Source organism: Nycticebus coucang, chromosome 22, assembly GCF_027406575.1.
Source record: "Nycticebus coucang isolate mNycCou1 chromosome 22, mNycCou1.pri, whole genome shotgun sequence".
Taxonomy (NCBI): domain Eukaryota; kingdom Metazoa; phylum Chordata; class Mammalia; order Primates; family Lorisidae; genus Nycticebus; species Nycticebus coucang.
Window position 1 is genome coordinate 41062752 of NC_069801.1, and position 20866 is coordinate 41083617.

Consider the following 20866-nt stretch of genomic DNA (forward strand, 5'->3'; position numbering starts at 1 on the left):
GCAATGGCAGAAGGGTGAATTTAGAAGAGAAAGAAAGCAGACAGCAAAATGAGTTATAAAACATCCCAGTGATTCAGGGAAGAGGCAAAGACTTTATCTCTAGGTCTGACTTCTTCTAACCTCTAACCACAAAGTGAGTACTAGACACCTCCCTACACTTTAATATCCTACAGCAACTTCCAACCTCGTCTTCCCACAAATCTGCCCTTCCTTCCTCATTCCAGTGAGTGTACCACCCTCTACCCTATTTCCCTAACTAAAAACCTGAGCTTCACCTATCCACTGTCCTCCCTCCTATCCCGTAGATCCCTTCCTTGTTCATTCCATGTCAGTTTCCTTAGACTCCTTTTCCTATATCTAAAATTGCTGAAGTTGGCCTGGCATGGTGGTTCATGCCTATAATCCTAGCGCTCTGGGATGCCCAGGCAGGTAGATAGCTTCAGCTCAGGAGGTCAAGACTAGTTTGAGCAAGAGCTGTTTCTACTAAAAATAGAAAAACTAGCTGGCCGCAATAGTGGGAGCCTGTAGTCCCAGCTACTTGGCAGGCTGAGGCAAGCGGATTGCTTCAGTCCAAGACGTTTTTCTTTTCTTTCCTTCTTTCTTTTTTTTTCAGACAGAGTCTCATTACGTTGCCCTGGGTAGAGTGCCATGGTGTCACAGCTCACAGCAATCTCAAACTATTGGGCTTAAGCAATTCTCTTGCCTCAGCCTACCAAGTAGCTGGGACTACAGGCACCTGCCACAGTGCCCAGCTATATTTTTGTTGTAGTTGTCATTGTTTGGCAGGTCCGAGCTGGGTTTGAACCCGCTAGCCCTGGTGTATGTGGCTGGTGCTCTACTCACTGAGCTATGGGTGCCAAACCTTTTATTTTTTGAGACAGTCTCACTCTTTGCCCTGGAGTGCTATGGCATCATCATAGATAACAGTAACCTTAAACTCTTGGCCTCAGCTTCCCAAATAGTTGGGACTAATGGCACCCACCACAGTGCCCAGCTAGTTTCCTTATTTTTTTATTTTTTTGAGAGAGATAGTCTCACTATGTTGCCCTTAATAGAGTGCCGTAGTGTCATAGCTCACAGCAACCTCAAACTCTCGGGCTTAAGCAATTCTCTTGTCTCAGCCTCCCACATAGCTGGGACTACAGGCGCTTGCCACAACGCTTGGCTATTTTTTTTATTGTTGTTGTTCTTGCAGTTGTTTGTCGTTGTTTTAGCTGGCCTGGGCTGGGTTTGAACCTGCCAGCTTCAGTGTATGTGGCTGGCGCCCTACCCACTGTGCTACTGGCACTGCCCAGTTTTCCTATTTTTTTAGTGGAGATGGGGGTTTCACTCTTGCTCAGGCTGGTCTTGAACTCCTGTTTTCAAGAAATCCACTTGTCTGGGCCTCCAAGCCCGAGTTTGAGGTTGCTGTGATGACGCCACAGAACTCTACCCAGGGTACAATGTGAGACTGTCTCAAAAAAAAAAAAACCCCACCAATAAAATAAAAATAAATAGGGTGGCGCCTGTGGCTCAGTGAGTAGGGCGCTGGCCCCATATACCGAGGGTGGTGGATTCAAACCCAGCCCTGGCCAAACTGCAACAAAAAAATAGCCAGGTGTTGTGGCGGGAGCCTGTAGTCCCAGCTGCTCGGGAGGCTGAGACAAGAGAATTGAGTAAGCCCAAGAGCTGGAGGTTTTTGTGAGCTGTGTGATGTCATGGCACTCTAACGAGGGCAGTAAAATGAGACTCTCTACAAAAATAATAATAATAATAAAAAATAAATAAATAAATAAAATTGATGATGTTCCCCAAGGTTTTGTCTTGGTTCCTTTCCTTTTCATGCCACTCTATGTGAGTGATCTCATCCATTCTTGAGGCTTCCTTTACCACTTTTATTCTGATCACTCCCAAATTTGTACCTTGAGCACAAGCTTCTTTCCTGAACTCCAGCCCTGTATCTCAAGGCCTCTTGCACATCACCATGTACTCAACTTGTGCTAAATAGGACTCATCATTTCCCCACCTCCAACCCTGACATCATGTTCCCTCTTCACTGATTTTAGTAAACAATACACCAGAAGCCTTATTGTTCAAGTAAGAAATCCGGTAGTTTTCCTTAATTTCTTTTTCATCTCACATATCTAGGCAGTCACCATGTTTTATAGTGTTTATCACCTTAGCTCTCTTCTCCATGTCTACTGAGATAAGGGCTTAGTTTAGGACCTGTTCCATTTTATAAGGATTATTTCAATATTCTTTCCCCCCACCCCGGGATTTCAATATTCTTCCCGCTTCCATGTTTACACTCTCCAGACCATTCTCCATACCATAGTCCAAATGATCTCCCTAAAATGTGAATTTAATCATGGTTATCCCTTTGCTTTAACCAAGGGTTTCTAACCTTTTTTCTTTTCTGCCACACATTGGAAGAATAAGAATTGTCTTAGGCCACACATTAAATATACAAACACTAATGAAAGCTGGTTAGCAAAAAAAAAAATGTCCACTCATATTTTGTGTGATATCTGATACTGCAGATAAGCAAAAAAAGTTTTTATACAATCAGCAAGCAATTCATGAGCCACAGGTTGGACATCCCAAGGCCAGGTTTCGATGGCCTCGCAGTCTTCTCCTATCCTTTCTCCTGTAAATTCTTTGGCAGAGAAATCAACAGATGTCAAGGACCATCTAGACTAGTAGTTTTCAAAACTAGTTTTATGAATCTGTTTCATATTCTACAGGAGGGACAAGTGACCCCTCCCCACTGTATTCAGAGCAACTGTGCTTTTAATGGTTCTAAATTTTGAGTTTGTACATAAGCTTTATCTTTTTTTTTTCCCACCTGCTACTTCAGGAAAGATACATAAGATTTATCTTGGGTGGCGCCTGTGGCTCAAGGAGTAGGGCGCTGGTCCCATATGCCGGAGGTGGTGGGTTCAAACCTAGCCCTGGCCAAAAACCACAAAAAAAAAAAAAAAAAAAAAGATTTATCTTAAGAAAGGGACTCCTTGGGTGGCGCCTGTGGCTCAAAGAAGTAGGGCGCCAGCCCCATATGCTGGAGGTGGCGGGTTCAAACCCAACCCCAGCCAAAAACTGCAGAAAAAAGCAAACAAACACTCCTTTCTAAAAACTCTGAAAACTATTCACCTGGTGATATCCTTCCTTTTTTCTTTTCTTTCTTTTTTTTTTGAGACAAAGTTTTACTTTGTCGCTCTTGGTAGAGGGCCATGGTGTCATATCTCACAGCAACCTCCAACTCTTGGGCTCAAGTGATTTTCTTGCCTCAGCCTCCCAAGTAGCTGGGACGAGAGGCACCTGCTATAACGCCTGGCTATATATATATTTTTTTTTAAAGGTGTTCTCTTTAAATTTTTATTTTTTTTTTATTTTTGCTATTTTGCTTTTATTATTTTATTTTATTTTTTTAGATTTTATTTTATTTATTTATTTATTTTTGTGTGTGTGGTTTTTGGCCGGGGCTGGGTTTGAACCCACCACCTCCGGCATATGGGACGGGTGCCCTTTCCCTTTGAGCCACAGGCGCCGCCCAACGCCTGGCTATTTTTAGAGATGAGGTCTCACTCTTGCTTAGGCTGGTCTTGAACCCATCATAAGCTCAGGCAATCCACCTGCCTTGGCCTCCCAGAGTGCTAGGATTACAGGCATGAACCACTGCGCCTAGCCTATCCTTCCTTTTTCCCATGACCTATGCTTGCCATTTTATACATGGAAAAACTCAGGTGCACATAGATGAAGAATCTCATTAAACATTATTCAAGTCTTTTCACTCCAGGTCCAGATTATTCACGAGCCAAGATTTTAGGATAGTATAAATATTTCCAACTGGGGAAGATTTTCCACTTTTAGAGAAGCTCCTCCTCAAAAGCAGTGTATGTCTTATATGTCCACTCTTCCTAGGTCTCTGCCTTCTTCAGAGCTGCTGTGGGATACTGAATAGAAGAAGGTGACCCTTAGGCATTGGTGCAGTGTCACTCCAGCACTGCCAGTGGCTCACTACTGTGGTCATTCTCATCAAGTAGGATACCAAGGAAAGAGAAGGCAGCTTCTCCCCATAACCACAACCGCACAAATATGAGAGGGTGGTGGAAATGCTTTGGGAAACCAAGTCATTAAGAAGGCAAAACTAAGGCCTCAAAGGGCCTTGGCATTACTCCTTTCTTCCCTTCCCCAAAGTGAGCTGTTTTCTGGGCAGGACAGGCTCCCAAACTGTTCTAAGGGTAGCAGAAGTTTTGCCGTGAGTGGATGTAAGAAGAAACATACCCTTCTTCCACAGTGACTGAGTTCATGAGAAGGCAATTGGTAATAGTCACTCTGTCTCTTATAAGACAGGATGACCCAATGACCGAGTGCTTAATGGATGACTTCTCTCCAACCTGTGTATCTGGCCCGATGAGACTGTCAACTCCAACCTGAAAAAGGTAAATATAAAACCTTGTTTATCCATCTCAACCAACCATAAACCTTCCTCCAATCCCTTGAGCTAGGATGTAATGGGATCTTTCCATAGAGACACTTCAGCAACAAGGACTATCGTCACTATTTCTCGGGGCCACAAGGTCAAGCAATACCTCTGAAGCCAACTCAAACCTATATTGAAACATGGGACCTCCTCTGCCAATAAAACAAAAAACAAACAAACATGTATACACATGCTCATGCACTGTATGCATAGACATGAAGAGTGATCAAATCAGGATAGACAAGCAACGATTGAAAGCTCCTGTGTTGGCTTAGTGCCCGTAGCTCAGCAGCTAGGGTGCCAGCCACATACACCAGAGCTGGTAAGTTTGAACCAGGCCCGGGCCTGCTAACAATGACAAATACAACAACAAAAAAAATAGCCAGGTGTTGTGCCGGGCACCTGTAGTCCCAGCTACTCGGGAGGCTGAGGCAAGAGAATTGCTTAAGCCCAAGAGTTTGAGGTTGCTGTGAGCTGTGACACCATGGCACTCTATCAAGGATGACAAAGTGAGACTCTGTCTCAAAAAGAAAAAAAAAGGAAAAAGAAAAAAGAAAGCTCCTGTGTCTAAGTCCCAACACAATAATATAATGGACCCTGACTTATAGGGTCAGCACTGCTTTCTTTTATTTATTTATTTATTTTTTTGTAGAGACAGAGTCTCACTGTACCACCCTCGGGTAGAGTGCTGTGGCATCACACGGCTCACAGCAACCTCTAACTCTTAGGCTTACGCGATTCTCTTGCTTCAGCTTCCGGAGTAGCTGGGACTACAGGCGCCTGCCACAACGCCTGGCTATTTATTTATTTTTTGTTGCAGTTTGGCCAGGGCTGGGTTTGAACCCGCCACCCTCGGCATATGGGGCCAGCGCCCTACTCACTGAGCCACAGGCGCCGCCCTCTTTTATTTATTTTAATCCCCTCCATCCTGCCACAAGTAGCCTATGAACCAGGTAATTTTCTTCTTCTTTTTTTTTTTTTTAGAGACAGAATCTTACTTTATCGCCCTTGGTAGAGTGCCATGGCGTCACAGCTCACAGCAACCTCCAACTTCTGGGCTTAGGCTATTCTCTTGCCTCAGCCTCCCAGTAGCTGGGACTACAGGCGCCCGACACAACACCCAGGTATTTTTTTGTTGCACTTTGGCCGGGCCCGGGTTCAAACCCGCCACCCTTGGCATATGGGGCCGGCACCCTACCCACCGAGCCACAGACGCCACCCTAGGTAATTTTCTTAAGTGAGAATTTACTACCAGAACCCAGCTGGGATTTCCCTGGGGCTTCTAATGAAATTCAGAGGTTGAGGCCTTCAATCCAGCTTCTCAAGGACAAGTCTCAATAGCCCTGGACAAGGTCCGATGCCTGTCCTGCCCATACTAGCACTTACCAGGTGTTTGCTGACAATCTGGGCTGATGAATGGATTAATGATTCTTCTGGACAAAGAACAGACAGCAATTTGGGCACCTTGAAGAAAGAGTTTATGTCATTAAAGACCAGAAAAGCACCTGAAAACACCTTAGGTAGAACCTAGTGAATAATCAAAGACATGAAGATCTCTGAGCCACAGCTTCCTGTCTGGGTGAGGGAGAGTAGGAGGCTGCTCTGTATTTGTCCTAGGACCAGGATTGTTTATGAAGCAAATTCTAGATGGTCTTATCCTCAGTTTCTTAGCTTTGAGTGCTCCTCCCTGAAAGTAATGCCACATCCTTCAGCTAGGAGGCAGTGAAATAAGCCTTTGAGGTACCCATGTAGAACTTCTTGGAAAAGGAGGCCTGATGAGGGAAAGGAACACCTTGAGTTCTAGTCATAGTCATCCTATGTTCCTGCTCACCTCCTGGACCACTGTGGCCATGCAGGTGCAACAATAGGATCGATATTAGACAAATTCCATAATAAGGACAGACTCTGAGAAGGCATCTATGTTCTTCACCAGCTAAAAGAAAACATGATAGAACAGAAACAGAATAGAACACAGCTATTCCCTCTCTAGTATGAGAAAACTGAAAAAGTTAAGGGTATGAAGGGGGGAGTGCTTTGGCTACCAGCCCGTTAGGAAGGCACAAAAATTGTGCCTACCTGTGATTCTCTAGCATAGATAGAATGCTGGTCAGAGCACTGCGCACAGTTGCCACACTAGCTGAGGGTACCCCAGCACGTGAAGGCTAATCCTGGCCTCAAGCCCTGGAATCTCCTCTATTATACTCCAACTCCATTCAAGTCCGGCTGCTGCACAGCTCCTACTGGCCTTTCAGAGGATACTTTTCCAGTCTCAGGCCATTCATGAAACAGACTTTACTCATGGGTAAACTTGGGACTAGTTGTGATTTCTCTTTAGCTCTCTGGTCTGGGATTCCCTTGAATATAACCAATCCAGGTTGAGGCCAATTTGAGTATGGAGTTAAGGCTACCCACACCACACAGTGCAGGTCACGAAGACTCCAGAGCACTGGTTCTCAACCTTCCTAATGCCGTGATGTTGTGGTGACTCCCAACCATAAAATTATTTTCGTTGCTACTTCATAACCATAATTTTGCTACTGTTATGAATTGTAATGTAAATATCTGATGTGCAGGATGGTCTTCGGCCACCCCTGTGAAAGGGTCGTTCAATCCCCAAAGGGGTTGTGACCCACAGGTTGAGAACTGCTGTTCTAGAGCCAGGTTTTCTTCAGGGATTCAATCCCAATTAAAAAAAAAAAAATCTTGGGGGAGGAGAGCAAGATGGTGGCCGAGTAACAGCTTCCTTGCATCTGGGCACCATGAGTCTGGGGCGATAGGACTCCAGGCATCTCTGGCTGGTGGGATCTGCCTATCATCACCCCTGTGAGGATACAGGGAGTCAGCAAGAGACTTCTGGACCCCAAGAGGAGGACTAAAACAGTGGAAAACCGGCAAGTGGTCGCATGTGTTCAATGGGTCTAAACCCGCCCGTAACTGTTAAGTTCAGTAGCAGTGAGGCTGCAAAACGGAAAGGCCTTACCCGTGAACTGTTTTGGTGTCTTTGGACTTGGCACGAGTGGGAGTGTGGAGAACTTTGGCCGTTGTCTAGGGCCCCAGTCTGAGCCGCTGAGCCAGACGGAGCTAATAGTGTTTGGCTGTGGGCCAAAGGGAGCCATTGTGAGTGATCTGCCCAGGCAAGCTCTTCCCTGAGGGTTGCAGAGCTAGAATCAGGTGGGAGCTGATAACCTAGCGACTGAGTAGCCTAAAGGTGGGGTCTGAGCCACCTTGCAGCCCTAACCCTCAGGAGCAGAATGAGACCGGTTTTGGCACACTGGGTAAGTGGATAGCCACTTCAGCAGTGATCCCAGTGATAAGCACATTCCTGGAAAAGCTTCTGCTCAGCAAGTTTACAAGTTCAAAGTGCCTTTTAAGTGGGCTGAAGAGAGATTTAGGGTGTCTACCTGCTGGGGTTTGAGAAATCAGCAGCCTCCAGTCGTATCAGAACTGTGATTAACATCTCATACCCCAGAAGACCACGTGTTCCCAGATAATAATCAACAACATATACATACTGCTTTGCTTTTGGTTGTGTTTTGTTTTTTGTTCTTTTGTTTATTTTGATGTTGTTGATGTTGTTTTGTTTTTTAATTTCAACTTTTTCCGTTCAGATCTTTTTCCTTTCTCAATTTTTTTAGTTTAATTATAATTTCCCATTGCTGCATTTTTCAATAACTAGAACTTCATTTTTGCTTCATTTTACTGCTTTTATTGGTTTTTCACCCAATTTTATCCCCTAAAGTTTTCTGTTTGCTTGTTTTGGTTTGATTTATAGCATTTTTGTCTTTCCTCTCTACTTGGTGGAGGTGGGGTACTGTGTCTGATCAGGTTAGCTAAGAGCTGGTGACCTCAAGGGAATCACCCCACTGGGCACCCCCAGAAGGTGGGTTTTTTTAAGGTTGTGTCAAAGTACCCTACTGTACACCTATATTGCTCTGTCTCCCTCTCTCTGTGCCTCTCTTCTTTTTGTCAATATTCCATTTACCCACCCCCTCTCCTTTCTCTATTTTTTTTTTTCTGTTCCCTTGGTCCTCCTTTCTTTCATCCCTTTCTTGCTCTTCAACCTTCTCACCCTTCTGGTCCTGTAGCAGAAGGACTCATCGAACCCTTAGTCCACAGGCATGAGAACTTAAAGAGCAAGAGGAAGTGAAAGGAAAATTAGGGCAAGGAAACAGATAAAAGAAATCACTCATGAGGAAGAATCAGCAGAAAACTCCAGGCAACATGAAGAACCAGTCCAGAACAACCCAGCCAAGGGACCATGAGGTAGCTACTGCAGAGGATTCCACCTATAAAGAAATGTTAGGAATGACAGAAAGGGAATTTAGAATATACATGTTGAAAACAATGAAAGAAATGATGGAAACAATGAAGGAAACTGCTAATAAGTGGAAAATAACCAAAAGGAAATCCAAAAACAGAATCAAATCAGAGATGAATGATATGAAGAATATAAAAAGGATATAGCAGAGCTGAAGGAAATGAAACAGTCAATCAGGGAACTTAAAGATGCAATGGAAAGTATCAGCAACAGGTTAGACTATGCAGAAGAAAGAATTTCAGAGGTAGAAGTCAAAGTTCTTGAGATAACTCAGATAGTAAAAGAGGCAGAAAAGAAGAGAGAGAAAGCAGAACATTCACTGTCAGAATTATGGGACTTTATGAAGCGTTCCAACATACGAGTTACAGGAATCCCAGAAGGGGAAGAAGAATGCCCCAGAGGAATGGAAGCCATACTAGAGAATATTATAAAAGAAAATTTCCCAAATATCACCAAAGATTCTGACACACTGCTTTCAGAGGGATATCGGACCCCAGGTCACCTCAGCTCTAACTGAGCTTCCCCAAGACACATTGTGATGAACCTGTCCAAAGTCAAGACAAAAGAAAAGATTCTGCAAGCTGCCAGGAGTAAGCGCTAGTTGACCTACAGGGGCAAATCCATCAGAATGACCGCAGACTTCTCTAATGAAACTTTCCAAGCAAGAAGACAATGGTCATCTACCTTTAATCTACTTAAACAGAACAATTTCCAGCCCAGAATTCTGTACCCTGCTAAGCTAAGCTTCAAAATTGATGGAGAAATCAAATCATTTACGGATATACAAACATTGAGGAAATTCGCCACAACAAGACCAGCTCTACAGGAAATACTTCAACCTGTTCTGCACACTGATCACCACAATGGATCAGCAGCAAAGTAAGAACTCAGAAATTAAAGGACAGAACCTAACCTCCACACTGATGCAAAAGATAAAACTAAGCAATGGACTCTCACAAAATAAGATGAATAGAATACTACCACACTTATCAATCATCTCAATAAATATTAATGGCTTGAATTCCCCACTGAAGAGACATAGATTGGCTGACTGGATTAAAAAACACAAGCCATCCATTTGCTGTCTACAAGAAACACACCTGGCTTCAAAAGACAAATTAAAGCTCCGAGTCAAGGGTTGGAAGACAATTTTTCAGGCAAATGGAATTCAGAAGAAAAGAAGAGTTGCAATCTTATTTTCAGATTCATGTGGATTTAAAGCAACTAAAGTCAAAAAAGACAAAGATGGTCACTTTATATTGGTCAAGGGAAAAATACAACAAGAAGATGTTTCAATTCTAAATATTTATGCACCCAATTTAAATGCTCCCAGATTCTTGAAACAGACCTTACTCGGTCTGAGCAATATGATATCCTCTAATACCATAATAACAGGGGACTTTAACACTCCTCTTACAGAGCTGGACAGATCCTCTAAACAGAAATTAAACAAAGATATAAGAGATTTAAATGAGACCCTAGAACAACTGTGCTTGATAGACGCATATAGAACACTCCATCCCAAAGATAAAGAATATACATTCTTCTCATCACCCCATGGAACATTCTCCAAAATTGATCATATCCTGGGACACAAAACAAATATCAACAGAATCAAAAGAATTGAAATTTTACCTTGTATCTTCTCAGACCATAAGGCACTAAAGGTGGAACTCAACTCTAACAAAAATGCTTGACCCCACCCAAAGGCATAGAAATTAAACAATCTTCTGTTGAATAACAGATGGGTGCAGGAAGAAATAAAACAGGAAATCATTAACTTCCTTGAGCATAACAACAATGAAGACACAAGCTACCAAAACCTGTGGGATACTGCAAAAGCAGTTTTCAGAGGAAAATTCATCGCCTTAGATGCCTACATTCGAAAAACAGAAAGAGAGCGCATCAACAATCTCACAAGCCATCTTACGGAATTGGAAAAAGAAGAACACTCTAAGCCTAAACTCAGCAGAAGAAAAGAAATATCCAAAATCAAATCAGGGATCAATGAAATTGAAAACAAAAAAATCATTCAGAAAATTAATGAAACAAGGAGTTGGTTTTTTGAAAAAATAAATAAAATAGATAAACCATTGGCCAGACTAACGAGAAATAGTTAAGTAAAATCTCTAGTAACCTCAATCAGAAATGATAAAGGGGAAATAACAACTGATCCCACAGAGATACAAGAGATCATCTCTGACTACCAGAAACTCTATGCACAGAATTTTGACAATGTGAAGGAAATGGATCAATATTTGGAATCACACCCTCTCCCTAGACTTAGCCAGGAAGAAATAGAGCTCCTGAACAGACCAATTTCAAGCACTGAGATCAAAGAAACAATAAAAAATCTTCCAAACAAAAAATGCCCTGGTCCAGATGACACTAGAATTCACATTAGAATTCTATCAAACCTTCAAGGAAGAGCTTATTCCTGTACTGCAGAAATTATTGCAAAAAACTGAGGAAGAAGGAATCTTCCCCAACACATTCTATGAAGCAAACATCACCCTGATACCAAAACCAGGAAAAGATCCAACCAAAAAGGAGAATTTCAGACCAATCTCACTCATGAATATAGATGCAAAAATTCTCAACAAAATCCTAGCCAATAGATTACAGCTTATTATCAAAAAAGTCATTCATCATGATCAAGTAAGCTTCATCCCAGGGATGCAAGGCTGGTTTAACATACGCAAGTCCATAAACATTATCCACCATATTAACAGAGGCAAATATAAAGAGCACATGATCCTCTCAATAGATGCAGAAAAAGCACTCGATAGAATCCAGCATCCTTTTCTAATTCGAACATTGAACAGCATAGGCGGCACATTTCTAAAACTGATTGAAGCTATCTATGACAAACCCACAGCTAATATTTTACTGAATGGAGTAAAACTGAAAGCTTTTCCTCTTAGAACTGGAACCAGACAAGGTTGTCCTCTGTCACCTTTACTATTCAACGCAGTGCTGGAAGTCCTAGCCAATACAATTAGGCAAGACAAGGAAATAGAGGGAACCCAAATGGGAGCAGAGGAGGTCAAACTCTCCCTCTTGGCTGATGACATGATCTTTTACTTAAGAGAATCACAAAGACTCAACCACAAGACTCCTAAAAGTCATAAAAATATACAGTAATGTTTCAGGATATAAAATCAATGTTCACAAGTCAGTAGCCTTTGTATACACCAATAAAAGTCAAGATGAGAAGCTAATTAAGGACACAAACTCCCTTCACCATAGTTTCAAAGAAAATGAAATACCTAGGAATATACCTAACGAAGGAGGTGAAGAACTTCTATAAAGAAAATTATGAAATCCTCAGAAAGGAAATAGCAGAGGATATTAACAAATGGAAGAACATACCATGCTCATGGATGGGAAGAATCAACATTGTTAAAATGTCTATACTTCCCAAAGCAATCTACCTATTCAATGCCATTCCTATCAAAATACCAACATCGTACTTTCAAGATTTGGAGAAAATGATTCTGCGTTTTGTATGGAACCAGAAAAAACCCCGTATAGCTAAGGCAGTTCTTAGTAACAAAAATAAAGCTGGGGGCATCAGCATACCAGATTTTAGGCTGTACTACAAAGCCATAGTGGTCAAGACAGCGTGGTACTGGCACAAAAATAGAGACATAGACACTTGGAATCGAATTGAAAAGCAAGAAATGAAACTAACATCTTACAACCACTTAATCTTCGATAAACCAAACAAGAATATACCTTGGGGGAAAGACTCCCTATTCAATAAATGGTGTTGGGAGAACTGGATGTCTACATGTAAAAGACTGAAACCGGACCCACACCTTTCCCCACTCACAAAAATTGATTCAAAATGGATAAAGGACTTAAATTTAAGGCATGAAACAATAAAAATCCTCCAAGAAAGCATAGGAAAAACACTGGAAGATATTGGCCTGGGGAAAGACTTCATGAAGAAGACTGCCAATGGCAATTGCAACAACAACAAAAATAAACAAATGGGACTTAATTAAACCGAAAAGCTTCTGTACAGCTAAGGCGACAATAACCAAAGCAAAGAGACAACCTACACAATGGGAAAGGATATTTGCATATTTTCAATCAGACAAAAGCTTGATAACTAGGATCTATAGAGAACTCAAATTAATCCACATGAGAAAAGCCAACAATCCCATAGATCAATGGGCAAGAGACATGAATAGAACCTTCTCTAAAGATGACAGACGAATGGCTAACAAACACATGAAAAAATGTTCATCATCTCTATACATTAGAGAAATGCAAATCAAAACAACCCTGAGATATCATCTAACCCCAGCGAGAATGGCCCACATCACAAAATCTCAAAACTGCAGATGCTGACGTGGATGTGGAGAGAAGGGAATACTTTTACACTGCTGGTGGGACTGCAAACTAGTACAACCTTTCTGGAAGGAAGTATGGAGAAACCTCAAAGCACTCAAGCTAGACCTCCCATTTGATTCTTTAGTCCCATTACTGGGCATCTACCCAGAAGGAAAAAAATCCTTTTATCATAAGGACACTTGCACTAGACTGTTTATTACAGCTCAATTTACAATTGCCAAAATGTGGAAACAGCCTAAATGCCCACGAACCCAGGAATGGATTAGCAAGCTGTGGTATATGTATACCATGGAATACTATTCAGCCATTAAAAAAAATGGAGACTTTACATCCTTCGTATTAACCTGGATGGAAGTGGAAGACATTATTCTTAGTAAAGCATCACAAGAATGGAGAAGCATGAATCCTATGTACTCAATTTTGATATGAGGACAATTAATGACAATTAAGGTTATGGGGGGGGAAGCAGAAAGAGGGATGGAGGGAGGGGGGTGGGGCCTTGGTGTGTGTCACACTTTATGGGGGCAAGACATGATTGCAAGAGGGACTTTACCTAACAATTGCAATCAGTGCAACCTGGCTTATTGTATCCTCAATGAATCCCCAACAATAAAAAAAAAAAAAACAGAAAAGCTCAGACCCCATAATACCACCATGTGGAGGGAGGGAGGCTGTACAGGACTTACCAGGTGGTTGAAAGCTCTATGCCACCTGCCCCATAGAAGAAAGCCCACCTCACCGTGGTTTTAATAATCAGTCAGAGACCCAGACCCTGCTGTGGGTGAAATAAAGCGTTTCAAAAAAAAAAAAAAAAATCTTTCATATAGCTCTACCCTCATTGTCCATCCCAGTCTGCACCTGCAATGATAGTTTTCATGGAGTTTTACCAGGAGCAGTGTCAACAGCTAATCTTTTCATTGTTTTATCTGTGCTACCCTTGAGCGCGGCCCCGGTGTAGTTTCCTCAATTATCTATCAGTTCCTTTTCTCATCTAAACCTGTGACTGCTCTGCATTTCCTTTTCCTAATCGTAACATCCCTCCCTCTTAAACCTCCTGTGCCCACTACACAATAAAGAGCTCCCCTACATCCTCAGCATCTTTACTATGCCCTGCTCCATCCTCTGCTTTCACTAATATCTGGCTTGTCTTTTTTAATTTATTTTTATTTTTATTGTTGGGATTCATTGAGGGTACAATAAACCAGATTACACTGATTGCATTTTTTTTTTTTTTTGTAGAGACAGAGTCTCACTTTATGGCCCTCGGTAGAGTGCTGTGGCCTCACACGGCTCACAGCAACCTCCAACTCCTGGGCTGAAGCGATTCTCTTGCCTCAGCCTCCCGAGTAGCTGGGACTACAGGCGCCCGCCACAACGCCCGGCTATTTTTTGGTTGCAGTTTGGCTGGGGCTGGGTTTGAAGCCGCCACCCTCAGTATATGGGGCCGGTGCCTACCGACTGAGCCACAGGCGCCGCCCCACTGATTGCATTTATTAAGCAAAGTCCCTCTTGCAATCGTGTCTTGCCCCCAAAAGGTGTGGCACACACCAAGGCCCCACCCCCCTCCCTCCTTCCCTGTCTCTGCTCTACGTTTCTCCACCCTGCCCTCCTTTCTCTCTCTGCTCTCCCCTTCCCTCACCCCCATGTGTCCTTAATTGTCCTCATATCAAAATTGAGTACATAGGATTCATGCTTCTCCATTCTTGTGATGCTTTACTAAGAATAATGTTTTCCACTTCAATCCAAGTTAATACAAAGGATGTAAACTTTCCATTTTTTTTTAATGGCCGAATAGTATTCCATAGTATACACATACGACAGCTTGTTAATCCATTCCTGGGTTGGTGGGCTTTTAGGCTGTTTCCACATTTTGGCGATTGTAAATTAAGCTGCAATAAACAGTCTAGTGCAAGTGTCCTTATGATAAAAGGATTTTTTTCCTTCTGGGTAGATGCCCAGTAATGGGACTGCAGGATCAAATGGGAGGTCTAGCTTGAGTGCTTTGAGGTTTCTTCATACTTCCTTCCAGAAAGGTTGTACTAGTTTGCAGTCCCACCAGCAGTGTAAAAGTGTTCCCTTCTCTCCACATCTATGCCAGCATCTGCAGTTTTGAGATTTTGTGATGTGGCCATTCTCGCTGGGTTTAGATGGTATCTCAGGGTGGTTTTGATTTGCATTTCTCTAACAGATAGGGATGATGAAGATTTTTTCATATGTTTGTTAGCCATTTGTCTGTCTTCTTTAAAGAAGGTTCTATTCATGTCTCTTGCCCATTGATATGAGATTGCTTTTTTCATGTGGATTAATTTAAATTCTCTATAGATCCTAGTTAGCGAGCTTTTGTCGGATTCAAAATATACAAATATCCTTTCCCATTGTGTAGGTTGTCTATTTGCTTTGGTAGTTGTCTCCTTAGCTGTACAGAAGCTTTTCAGTTTAATGAAGTCCCATTTGTTTATTTATTTTTTTGTTTTGTTTTTTGGCCAGGGCTAGGTTTGAACCCGCCACCTCTGGCATATGGGATCAGCGCCCTACTCCTTGAGCCACCCCCATTTGTTTATTTCTGTTGTTGTTGCAATTGCCATGGCAGTCTTCTTCATGAAGTCTTTCCCCAGGCCAATATCTTCCAGTGTTTTTCCTATGCTTTCTTGGAGGATTTTTATTGTTTCATGCCTTAAATTTAAGTTCTTTATCCACCTGGAATCAATTTTTGAGTGGGGAAAGGTGTGGGTCCAGTTTCAGTCTTTTATATGTGGATATCCAGTTCTCCCAACATCATTTATTGAATAGGGGGTCTTTCCCCCAAGGTATGTTCTTGTTTGGTTTATCAAAGATTAGGTGGTTGTAAGATGTTAGTTTCATTTCCTGGTTTTCTATTCAATTCTAAGTGTCTATGTCTCTATTTTTGTGCCAGTACCCTGCTGTCTTGACCACTATGGCTTTGTAGTACAGCCTAAAATCTGGTATGCTGATGCCCCAGCTTTATTTTTATTACTAAGAACTGCCTTAGCTATACAGGATTTTTTTCTGATTCCATACAAAATGCAGAATCATTTTTTCCAAATCTTGAAAGTATGATGTTGGTATTTTAATAGGAATGGCATTGAATAGGTAGATTGCTTTGGGAAGTATAGACATTTTAACAATGTTGATTCTTCCCATCCATGAGCATGGTATGTTCTTCCATTTGTTAATATCCTCTGCTATTTCCTTTCTGAGGATTTCATAATTTTCTTTATAGAGGTCCTTCACGTCCTTTGTTAGGTATATTCCTAGGTATTTCATTTTCTTTGAAACTATAGTGAAGGGAGTTGTGTCCTTAATTAGCTTCTCATCTTGACTGTTACTGGGGTATACAAAGGCAACTGACTTGTGGACATTGATTTTATATCCTGAGACCTTACTGTAGTTTTTGATGACTACCAGGAGTCTTGTGGTTGAGTCTTTGTGATTCTCTTAAGTATAAGATCATGTCGTCAGCCAAGAGGGAGAGTTTGACCTCCTCTGCTCCCATTCGGATTCCCTTGATTTCCTTGTTTTGCCTAATTGTATTGGCTAGAACTTCCAGCACTATGTTGAATAGTAAAGGTGACAGGACAACCTTGTCTGGTTCCGGTTCTAAGAGGAAAAGCTTTCAGTTTTACTCCATTCAGTAAAATATTAGCTGTGAGTTTGTCAAAGATAGCTTCAATCAGTTTCAGAAATGTGCCACCTATGCCTATACTGTTCAGTGTTCTAATTAGAAAGGTATGCTGGATTTTATCGAATGCTTTTTCTGCATCTACTGAGAGGATCATATGGTCTTTATTTTTGCCTCTGTTAATATGGTGGATATATCTAGCTTGTCTTTGAGGGTGCTGCTTCCCCTGCAATGGAAACTATTTTTTCTGCGTATCTCAGAAACTGAAGGATTAAAAGGAGGGGTTAGCACTAATGCTCTTTCTAGACAATTCTCTCATAGACATTGTTTCCTCATGGCTTTGCCATCTAGTTACTCTACACTCTGTTCCTTCACATTCTTAGGAAAACTCCTTCTGTAAGCCAATGCTTACCTAATCAAAGTAATGATTATACCATACTTATTTGCTTGTTTACGAAGTAAGTAATATAGATATCCCCATGCTGAACAGAATAGAAAAAATCTCCTGGGCCCAGATGCTGGGAGCTTGCCTTCCCGGAGATCATGGCCCTTCTTTGGAGCCACCAGGCTCTGTGCTTCCCTTTTTGCTGCACCTGGATACCCCAGGGGTCTCCCTTGATACGCTAGGTCTTACTCAACCTTGGGACTGAGAAGGATTACTGATGTGCACCTAATGAGAAATTAGGGAAAGGACAAATGGCTCAGTCTGTTTCTAAGGCAGGAGCTCCCATGATTCTTCTTCTATCCACATCCTCTCACCTGTTTGTTTGCTTCCATGTAGAGTCCCAGTGTGTTTACTCGAGAGCAGAGCCCGTCTTTCATGATGTGGACATAGCAGTTCACCTGTGATCTGGTCAAGTCTTCCCTTCTGTCTCCTCGACAAACATTCCAGCAGGCATCATAGGGAGCCAATGTCAGTGTATTGTCTTCTTTTATAAAACTGTAAATATCTTCAGAATAAACACTCCAAATAAGCAAGTAAATTAGACAGAGGTAACAGAAAAGAGGTATAGATTCAGTCAAAGTTTAAAAAAAAAATTTTTTTTAATCTTTAAGAGACTGAGGCACACTGAACTCTCAGATTCAAGTAATCTTCCCACTTCAGCCTCCTGGGTAGCTGAGAGTATAGGTGGCTATCATGGCATTGGGCTCTCAGACAAGTTTTAAAAGATGTTACAGCTTACACTTCTCCCCCAGGAACTCACCAGAGACAGGGCCCCTGGGATAACCCTGCTAAAACCTGTAAGACTAAATCAAATTAAAAGAGGCAATGGGGCTTTTCTATACATTGAAAATATTTCGTGATATAAAAATGCTGGATAAAAGGTCCTAAAAGCAAGTTTGACTAGGGAAAATAAAACAGATGACCCTTGTAAATCATGAAATAACATAGGCAAGGTCCAGACTTTAGTGATGAGCTGTGCTGACTTTGTGCTGTTAGACTCCATTACCTTATCAGGTAGCTGAGCTACAATATAAAGAGCACAGAACTTGGGAGTTGAAGTACCTGTGCTCCAGTTTTTCATGTCTCACAACAACCTTGAGATCTTTTATTTTATGTTAAGAAAAGTGGGCTCAGAAGATAGGCACAGGTCACACAGCTAATAAGAGGCAAGGTCAGATTTTAAATGCAGGTCTATCTCATGCTAAGTCCTATAATTTTAACCATTATGCTTTACTGTTTCTGTTTATCCATTTGATAGATTGTTTTTTTTATTTTTTTAGAGACAGAGTCTCATTTTGTTCCCCTCAGTAGAGTGCTGTAGCATCACAGCTCACAGCAATCTCCAGTTCTTGGGTTTAGGCGATTCTCTTGCCTCAGCCTCCCGAGTAGCTGGGACTACAGGCGCCTGGCTATTTTTTTTTTGTTTGTTTGTTTTTTTTTTGGCTGGGGCTAGGTTTGAACCCGCCACCTCTGGGATATGGGACCGGTGCCCTACTCCTTGAGCCACAGGCACCGCCCGCCTGGCTATTTTTTTGTTGCAGTTTGGCCAGGGCCAGGTTCAACCTGCCACCCTTGGTATATGTGGCCTGCGCCGTACTCACTGAGCCACACGTGCCACCCATTTGATAGATATTTTTTCTGAACATCTACTATATAAGAGCAAACAAGACAGATCTCATCTTCAAATCCCGGAAATTGGCCTCTGGTTGGACTGTAATTGTATTCTCCTTCGCCTTCCTTCCCCTGATAGAAGAGGCTGAATTTAATCAGGAATGGGGCTGCCCAGAGTCCAGAGAACATGGGGACTGACAGTCAGAGTTTAAAGATAAAATAGTCTAGTGAAGAATACAGCCAAACCAGAGCTATAAACCAGAAGATGGGGCTGGAGGCATGATCAGTCTGTCTCTGAAGGATCTGCCTGAGCTAGCTGTTAGAATGGGGCTGGCAAGCCTGTGTTGCCCCTAGGTTGGAGCAGAGTCTGCTGCCTTGAGACAGGCATCTTGGGCTGGGCTAAGCTGCCCAATCACTCTGTCCAAAGGTGCTACTACCCTTGCCCATCTTAATGAACATAAGCACTGACCTAAGGACTTTAGATCCTTTTTCTTTATATCCTCCTCTTTTTCTTCTTGTCCTTGTTGTAAGGCAGGTGAGGAAAACTGTTTTCTCACTAGATATGGAATAAGTTCGCTCCGGATAGAAGTGATTGACCTAGGAAGAAAGAGTGGTCAAATATGAGAACCTTACTGTCTGTAACCTAATGAGATTAAAAAAAACTCTGTGGCTCCAAGGAAAAGCCAACCCCCGCCGCTCATCGTGCCACCATGAGACTGACAGAGATCAAATGTAGCAGTTCTGGAGAAGCAGAGGGTTTGAGTTCTCTTTATCAGCTTCAAGCTAGGGAAGGGAGAAAATAGTCTTTTATGAAGTCATACCTACATGATAAGTTGAGTGTGAGTACATGTGTGTATACAAGTGGGTGGGTGTGTATATATATGTATGTATTTTAACACACTGCCCTGACTCTTCATTGGTCAAAACCTATGAGAAGGCGGAATGCTCTGGTCTTTTGAAGACAATTGTTTCAAAACTATTTAAATTTTTTTCCACAAAGGCTTTGCACATCTGGGTCAGATTAATCTTAAATTTCTTAAATATATATAAATCTTTAATATATGTATATATATGTATATACATATATCTATATATATATATCTACATATATATATACTTTTTTTATTTTTTCCCTTTTTGAGACAGAGCCTCAAGATGTCACCCTGGGTAGAGTGCTGTGTCATCACAGCTCACAGCAACCTCCAACTCCTGGGCTCAAGCAATTTTTTTGCCTCTGCCTCCCAAGTAGCTGGGATTACAGGTGCCTGCCACAACGGGCTATTTTTTTGGTTGCAGCCATCATTGTTGTTTGGCGGGCCCAGGCTGGATTCAAACCCGCCAGCTCAAGTGTATGTGGCTGGCGCCTTAGCTGCTTGAGCCACAGGCGCCGATCCAAATTTCTTATATTTTTTTGTTGATATTATATATGATGTCTTTAAAACTATTATTCTCTTCTGCTTATTGGTTTATAAAAATTTAATTTACTCTGTATTATGATCTTGGAGCCAACTGCCTTATTAAACAATGTTATTAGTTCTCATAATTTATCTATACATTCTGACAATCATATCAACTATGAAGGTAAGTTTTTTTTCCTTTCTAATTCTTTTATCATTTATTTTTCATCATCTTGCCATACTGGTTAAGACCTCCAATACAATGCTAACTAGAAGCAGTAGTAGCAGTTATCCTTATTCCTGATTTTTTTTTTTTTTTATTTTTTTTATTGTTGCAGTTTGGCCAGGGTTGGGTTTGAACTCACCACCCTCAGCATTTCGGGCCAGCACCCCACTCACTGAGCCACAGGCACCACCCCTTATTCCTGATTTTAATGGGAATTCTTCTACTGTTTTATAATTTATAATGATGATCATTGTAGGTTTTTTGTAGATATCCTTTATCATGTTGAGGAAGTTTTCTTTCTAACTTGCTAATCAATGGGCATTGAATTTATTCAAAAAAATAATTTTTTTAGCTGGGCGTGGGTCTGTAATCTTAGCACTTGGGAGGCCGAGGTGGGTGGATTGC

At 41.8% G+C, this 20866-nt stretch overlaps 1 protein-coding gene across 6 annotated transcripts in view; it reads right to left on the reverse strand.

The window, feature by feature from the left end:
• EIF2B3 (eukaryotic translation initiation factor 2B subunit gamma) overlaps positions 1-20866 on the reverse strand; it is a 135067-nt gene that overhangs the window by 23635 nt on the left and 90566 nt on the right. For 4 of the 6 annotated variants that reach the window (XM_053575030.1, XM_053575032.1, XM_053575029.1 and 1 more), the window contains 4 exons: positions 19308-19435; positions 17542-17732; positions 5849-5926; positions 4264-4412 (listed from right to left, as the gene is read on the reverse strand). In XM_053575030.1, the coding sequence (XP_053431005.1) occupies positions 4264-4412; positions 5849-5926; positions 17542-17732; positions 19308-19435 (546 nt within the window). Of the gene's footprint in view, positions 1-3516; positions 3933-4263; positions 4413-5848; positions 5927-17541; positions 17733-19307; positions 19436-20866 lie in introns of those variants that run through there. The other 2 variants (XM_053575031.1, XM_053575033.1) reach the window with 2 other exon arrangements.